Genomic DNA, 7,950 nt, shown 5'->3' on the forward strand with positions numbered 1-7,950 from the left:
AGGCCTGAAATCTTAAAGCAGGAAATCAAAGTCTTCTTTGTGAAATACAATGATCCCATCTATGTTAAACTAGAAAAGTTGGACATCATGATTCGCCTCGCGTCCCAAGCCAACATTGCTCAGGTCAGACTTCAAACAATCTCAAATTGATGATGCCTTAGATCTTAAGGTCTGCCCTTGAGAAGCTAGACTATAAGATTGCTATTTGAGAATTCTTCATGGTTTTCCACTTCCTGGATGTTTGACAGGTTCTGGCAGAACTGAAAGAATATGCTACTGAGGTGGATGTTGACTTTGTTCGCAAAGCTGTGAGGGCCATTGGGCGATGCGCCATCAAGGTGGAAGTAAGTGTCCACAGGGAGTTGTGTCATACATTATGGGATTCTGGGTGTTCTCTGGCTCCTTTTTAAAAAAATATATATTTTTTACATTTATCAAGGTAATAACAGTAAAAACTAGGTGTTCCTGGTCTCCTTTTTCTTATCAGCTCTTCTAGAGAGAATATTTTTTTTTACTTCAACTTCTATTTTGATTATTCTTTCAAAACTTGTATTATTGGGCCAGCCAAATAGCTCAGCAGATTAAAATGCCTGCACGCAGGCACAGGGACCAGAGGTTCAATCCCCAGGCCTGCTGTTCTGGCCCCACCCCTGGGGCGCACTGAGACAGCAATCAAGACTGGGCGTGGTGACGCATGCCTGTAATCCCAGCTCCTGGGAGGCTGTAAACAGGTGGATCACTATAAGTCTGATCTGGTAGTGAGACCCTGAATATCCTGTGGACCCTTCCCTTTAAAAAAAAAAAAAAAAAAAAAAAATTGTATTATTTCTAAAAGGTATGCTATTATTTATTGATTTTTCAGTCACAGACTTCATCTTTTAACTTTCTCCTACAAAATAAGAATCTAAGTTCAAACATTTCACCATTGCTACTTCTTACTTCTATTTTCTAGAATAGTTATGTCTTGAGATTTTTGTTCCTGTGTCAGTTATCCTGATAAAGATAAATGCCCTTATTTCTTCTTTTTCCAAATATAGGTATATGAAGTTTTATGTTATGTAAGTAGGTTGGATCAGTACAACACAAATGATTGTATCTTTTTATTCAGAGTTTGTCTTTTCTGAAGTTTTTTTGTTGTTTTTTGGTTTTTCTTTTTAATGTATTTAGTATAGGGGCTACAGGGGCTCACTACATAGATCAGACAAGTCTCCCAAGCACTGGGATTACAGGCGTGCACCACCACGCCCAGTCTCAGTCGCCCTCTCAGCTCACCCTGGGGGTAGGGCCAGCATGGCACACTGGGGGTCAAACCCCTGCCGCTGCACTCTGCCTAAGCAGGTACTTTAGTCCACTGAGCTATCTGGCCAGCCCGCTGGAGTTTCTTAAATTGCCCCCTTTTCCCCCTTGCATATGTGTCTCACTAACCCTTACCTTCTTCCAGCTTCTCAAGCATAGTGTCAGATCCATACCTATTGTCCTAGCCCCTTATCTCTTCCAGTCTTATCTTCTTGCTTATTCTAATCTGACTGATTATTGATGCTTTGTGTGTGTGTGTGTGTGTGTGTGTGTTTGCAATAATTTCTTTGAATCTCTGAGGAAATGAATTACAGTTTTTTTCTTTTGGTTCTACATTTTGAATATCATTTTTTAGGTTATTTATACTGTGGATTATATATCTCTATACATAACTTTTAAAATTGAAATTATGGTATGTATGATGTTAAGCCTATTTAAGATTGAAGTTGTATAAAAATGATTAAGACTTTCCTGTGCAGGGCTGTGGTCTAGCAGGTTTCTGCTATAGGCCAGAAAGTACTTGGAAGGTCTCTTAAAGAGTCCTCTAGGCTTGGAAGATGGCTCAAGAGTCTAACCACCTGCCTGGCAAAGCACAAGGTGCCTAATTAAATCCTGAGTACCTCATGCCATGCTGGCCCCAGAACTAGGCATGGTGGTGCATGCCTATAATCCCAGTACTAGGGAAGCTGAGACAGGAGGGTCACTAGGAGTCCGAACTGTGTAATGAGACCTGTGTCAAAAAAAGAAGGAAGGATCAGGTTTATATCAAGCCCTATGTTAAGCACTTACCTGTATTATAGCAATCCATGTCCTACATACTTTATAATTTATCATAGTATAGTAGTTACCTGTTTTACTATTACAATAACTTAGCACAAGAATTCCTGGCTGAAAGTAAATGATATAGAAGAAATAAATAGAATCTGAAAATGAACATTAAAAGATTGCAGAATCATTTCTTTCTTTTTTTTTTTTTTTTGGTGGAACAGGGGCTTGAACTCAGGCCCTTGCACTTGCCAGGGAAGTGCTTATTCCACTGAGCCATCTCCCTGGCCCCAGAATCATTTCATGGACAAGCCAGATCATCATATGAGCTCATACAAATGACATAAAAATGAAATTTTGAAATTATTAATATACTTAAAAGATGTTATTAAAGAAATTTTTTTTTCTTATTTATCTCCTTGCATTCCTTCCCCTTCAACCCGTTGTGACACTGTTGTATTTTAATGCAAGTCCCAGATGATGTCTCATTGGAGTAGTCTAGTGGGTATACCTGACAGTCTTTCTTTTATAGTTGGCCACAGTGCCATTGCCACAGTAATAACAAATAGTAATTCTTAATCTTACTGAATATCCAGTTTATGTTTAATTTCCCCTAGCGGGTATCATATTGTCTTTACATTTGGCTTGGGTAATATTCATGTTAGGAGTTTGGGGCAAGAAGCAAAGCATGGTGGTGCATGCCTGTAATCTCAGTACTTGGGAAGCTGAGGCAGGCAGATGCTGTGAGTTCAAAACCAGCCTGGATTACTTGGTGAGATATGTGTCAAAACCAAAAAATATATAAAGTTTTGGACAAGAATACTTTATGCATATGGGCCAGAGAGATGGTTCAGTAGAATATGCACTTCCCTGGCAAGCACAAGGGCCTGAGTTCAATCCCCGGTTTGGCAAAAAAAAAAAAAAAAGAGAGAATACTTTATGCATAATGTTGTATACTTCCTGTTATATCTGATCAGGAAACATAATGTTGTGTGTAGTAATAGGATATTATAATATATGACAGATTTTTTATTTTTAGAATCTATTTTGGAATTCTTATCTTAAAAAGCTATCATTTATTGTTTCACTATATTCGGGTTTTTTTTTTTTTTTTCCAGAACCAGGGATTGAACTCAGGCCCTTGCGTTTGCCAGGGAAGCGCTTCCTCTACTGAGCCATCTCCCTGGCTGTTCGGGGTTTTTTGATCCCTTTATAGTCTCCCATATTTTCTTTATTAGTAAAAGATTAGTGGATTAAGCTCCATTTTACTGAGGAAGAAAATATAGTTTGTCTAAGGCCATAGGCTTTAAATTACATACCCCCAAAGATTATTACCTAGTAATTCTTAGAGTTGTGTGGGTCACAAATGTCTTTGAAAATAAGAACTGTGGAGCTTGCTCCTGGACGATATGCTTGTGTGCCCATAAAATTTGGCAATTCATTTTGAGAGGTTTAAAGACAACCTGTGCTGCCTCTGCTCAGCAGGAATTCCAGTTACAGACCTTTTACTTTGGCTTATAGTCTTTAATCTTTACTCTTTCTTCCTACCCTGGCTTACTTTCTAGTTCTACCTCCTAACTATTCCAGGAGACTCTTTTTCATTTGAACTGACTCGTGTCAGTATGTTCTGTAATAAGTAAAATTTGGAATGTATGTAGAACTTCTGATTGTATGTCACCCAGCACCTCTGGGATAGCTTAATCAAATTAATTGCTGATGGTTTAGTTGGTACACCTACATGTTTTAGTTTTTTATAATGAAATAGTATTATTGGTAAGTCATCTATGTAACATCTCATTTTTTATATTACTCTTTGTAGCAATCTGCAGAGCGCTGTGTAAGCACATTGCTTGATCTAATCCAGACCAAAGTAAATTACGTGGTCCAAGAGGCAATTGTTGTCATCAGGGATATCTTCCGCAAATACCCCAACAAGTATGTCTAAATTATAACCTTTTTCTATAAGTAATTTAGGAAATATTTTAAGTAAGGTATTTTGAAAATGACTAGATCAGAATTATTCTTTTTTTTTTTTTTCATTTATTTATTGTGTGTGTGTGTGTGTGTGTGTGTGTGTGTGGCCAGCTCAGCCCACCAGGGGGCGGGGCTGGCTGGCATGTGGTGCTGGGGTATTGAACCGCGGTCCCTGTGCTTTGCCAAGCTTGTTCTAAGTAGGTGCTTTAGACCACTGAGCCATCTCTCCAGCCCAGAATTATTCTTTATAATACGTTTTATTAATAATCAGAGCTACATGAGGTGGTTAGCACATGAACTGAAACCTGATTTTCCACTGTATTACTTCTGAAAGAAATGAAGCCAACCCTGTCTGAATCTGCATGTCTTTTGGCATGGATAAAAGTTAAATTATTTGATGGCAAAGTTATCATTAAGTAGGAAACATATTTCAAATTGTCATAGAATGCTCTCAATTCATGTCTACCGTGTAGACATGATTAATGATTATATACTTTTTCCTCTCAGAAATGTCTCAGTATGAATGATAAATCATATGCCCATCCTACTGTGAAAGCCAGGAAGGTAATAGCTATTCTCTTCACTTTGCATGTGAGCTGCTACTTTGTGGAAATTTATACATGATACAACCATAAATTACGGTCTGAAGTCTTTTCTGAAGAGTTATAGTAGCTCCTATACAGATATGTGAAATCTACATTTTTACTTCATAGATTTTTCAGATTCAGTCTTATTAATTTATGAAGCAAAAATGCTTCCAGTTTGATTTACAGTTAAAAAATCTAAGTGAAATAAGAGCTGGTCCTGTGAGTATCCTAAATCTCATTCTGCATTACAATCATAGTGTTATCTTGAGCTGAAATTTCTTATTAGTCTTTAAAGACAGTGTTTTAAAAATAAAAAAAAAAAATAAAGACAGTGTTAAGTAGCTTGGCTTTCATGGCCCGCACTTACAACCCAACACTCTGGGAGGGTGAACTACGAGGATCACAAGTTTGAGTCCAGCCTAGAAAATTTAGCATCTTAGGGAGACCCTGTCTCAAAATAATAAGAAAAAGCTGAGAACGTACTTCAGTATTAAGATCCCCTGTTCAGTCATCAGTATTGGAGGGTGAGGGAATAGAAATAATTTGATAAAGAATCATTATCTATCTATATCTATATCTATATATAGATATAGATATATATAGATATACATATATATTAGAAATATATGGGCCGGGGAGATGGCTCAGTAGGATAAGCACTTGACTGGCAAATGCAAGGTTCTGAGTTCAATCCCCGGTTCCGCCAAAAAAAAAAAAAAAAAGACACACGGGCTTAAGAAATATATGTGAAATATATGTATTTTTTAAGGAGGACCATAAACTTGTGTCACCGTCCTAGAAAAGAGGAAGATCACGTTTTTGAACTTCTTGATTAAGGGTAGAAATGTGTATTTTAATGTAACTGATAGAGAATTGTGACTGATTTGGGTTAAGAAGGGGTTTTAATAGCACTCAAGAAGAGCCTGTCTTAATCAGTAGAAACAGTTCAGACCCTTAAGTATAGTATTCAGCTGTCCAATCCAATTTATTATACATTATTGTTACACTAGCCAAGGAGATAGATTCAGTGGGATAAAAGCATAAGGGGGGAGCCTAAAACTAAAAATAAGTATTTGAAGTATTTTTTCCTTGGACAAATGTCATTAGTGTTTGTTCCTTACAGAGAACATACAGATCTCTTATAAAAAAGAAAAATACAATAAGGGACAAAGTAACTGTCTCTAACTTGGGCACTGTTGTTTTCTAACTCCATTTTCCTAAACATTAAGTGAGATATCTGTGCCTTTCTACCCCAGAGGCAAAGTGGCACAATAGGAAAATGCTCTGAGCTAGTTGTCAGGAAGATTATTAAATACAAAATGTTGCTATTAACCTTATACCACAGTTTGATTTTTTTTCCCTTGTGAAAGGATAACCGATGAATTTTTATTAAAGGTTAATGTCATTATTAAAATACAATTGAGAAACTGAAGACCTTTGTATTCTTCTGACTTAAAGCACATACATTCTCTTGAGTAAAAGCCTGTGTAGCCCAGTGGTTTAGTTTAAGACCCCTTGAACATAGATGTACCTTTTGTCTTTACTGTTAAATGCAGTTCTTGGTTTTGTCTTCAGTAACCATGGTCCATCTTGTTTTCAGGTATGAAAGCATTATTGCCACCCTCTGTGAGAACTTGGACTCCCTGGATGAGCCAGATGCACGAGCAGCCATGATTTGGATTGTGGGAGAATATGCTGAAAGAATTGACAATGCAGATGAGTTATTAGAGAGCTTCTTGGAGGGTTTTCATGATGAAAGTACCCAAGTAAGTTCTCATCTTTCTGTGTCCTACATCTCTTTGGGAAGTTGCCAGAAAAAATAGAAGGCCATTTCTTTGTGCAAATATATTGTTTGCTCATTTTCTCCCAAAAGAGATTATTTTCTAGTGTAACAAGCTTGTATAATTTAGACCCATGGTTCTCAGACTTTAATAAGCATTAGAAACACCCAGAGGGCTGACTAAAGCATGTGTTGCTGGGCCTCACCTGAAGAAATGTGACTCAGTAGGTCTGAGATGAGCATTTCCTACAGTATTCTGGTGGAGGTGGCAGTTGCTGCTGCTGCTGCGGCTGCTGCTGCTTCTGATTCCAGTCCAGAACCACACTTTAATAGCCACTACTTTAGAGCAGTAATCTGTTTTTTGTTTTCTTAACTGGGATAGTTACGCATTTTTGTTAGTAATGGCTGTGGCCCACTACATGAGGAATTTTCATGTGGTGAGAAATGTAAGATATTTATATTCTTATGACCTAAAGCACATACATTCTGTTGAGTAACAGCCTATATAGCTCAGTGCTTTAATTTAGGACCCTTGGAACATGGTTTTGCCTTTAGTCTTTCACAGTTAAATGCTGTTTTAGTTTGTCTTCAAAAACCGTGATCCAACTTATGGTTGGACTGTGGTGAAGTTTGGAATGAATCTCTGATAAATAGAGTTCTTTCCATTTTTCTGTCCCTCTTCTTTACTAAAATTAGGGACATAGGCCCACAGAAACAAACAGCCCTTTCTTTCCCCTGGCATTTGTTCTTACAGCAAACAGAAATTCATGTCTGCTTTATCATAGTATTTTCCATAGGCTGAATACAGGATAACTGTACAAGATAATAGGTTGTGGTCCAGCAGGCTACTTTTCATTGGCTATAATCTGACATAACTGTACGGTCATCTTATTGCTCCAGTAATGATTTCATAATTGCTCCAAATGTGTAGCATTGCTTTGCTTTTTTTTTTTTTTTTTTGAACAGGGTCTCACTATGTAGTCCAGCTGGGCTAGTCTTGAGCTCACTATGTAGCCTAGGTTGTTCTTAAGGTCATAGTGATTCTCCTGCCTCAGCCTTTTCTATGCTGAGAGTACAGGTGTGTGCCACCACACCTGACCAAATTTGTAGCTTTTCATAGAGTAAAGACAAAAACTGGTCAGGATCCACTTTTATCAATATGTTAGCAGTTACTTTAAAAATTATAGGTGATAATCTGTCTTAGAAACAAGCTACTTTGATCCTAAAAATACAATTTGAGGTTAGGAAGCTAGTATGTTTTTACTTGAACGCCTTTGTATTTTAGAATGCCTTTGGCTGCTATTGTTAATATTGGCTGAGTTTGATCTTTTGTCTCTTAACCACAGTCAGAAAGACCCCATTGTAACGCATAGATGGAAGACAACACTTTGGAGATGATGCTAGAGAATAATCCACATGCCTTTCTTTCATTTTATCAAATTTGTCTGTTTAGGTCCAACTTACTCTGCTTACTGCCATAGTGAAGCTATTTCTCAAGAAACCTTCAGAAACGCAGGAGCTGGTCCAACAGGTCTTGAGTTTGGCAAC

At 37.5% G+C, this 7,950-nt stretch overlaps 1 protein-coding gene across 1 annotated transcript in view; it reads left to right on the forward strand.

The window, feature by feature from the left end:
• Positions 1-7,950, forward strand: part of Ap2b1 (adaptor related protein complex 2 beta 1 subunit) — a 124,247-nt gene that overhangs the window by 39,422 nt on the left and 76,875 nt on the right. Inside the window, exons 7-11 of the mRNA XM_023703155.1 lie at positions 3-123; positions 249-344; positions 3,881-3,996; positions 6,223-6,388; positions 7,856-7,950. The exon at positions 7,856-7,950 is cut by the window's right edge and continues 2 nt beyond it. Of these exons, the coding sequence (XP_023558923.1) occupies positions 3-123; positions 249-344; positions 3,881-3,996; positions 6,223-6,388; positions 7,856-7,950 (594 nt within the window). The remainder of the gene's footprint in view (positions 1-2; positions 124-248; positions 345-3,880; positions 3,997-6,222; positions 6,389-7,855) is intronic.

This window comes from Octodon degus, unplaced genomic scaffold, assembly GCF_000260255.1.
Source record: "Octodon degus isolate 3935 unplaced genomic scaffold, OctDeg1.0 scaffold00164, whole genome shotgun sequence".
Lineage (NCBI taxonomy): Eukaryota > Metazoa > Chordata > Mammalia > Rodentia > Octodontidae > Octodon > Octodon degus.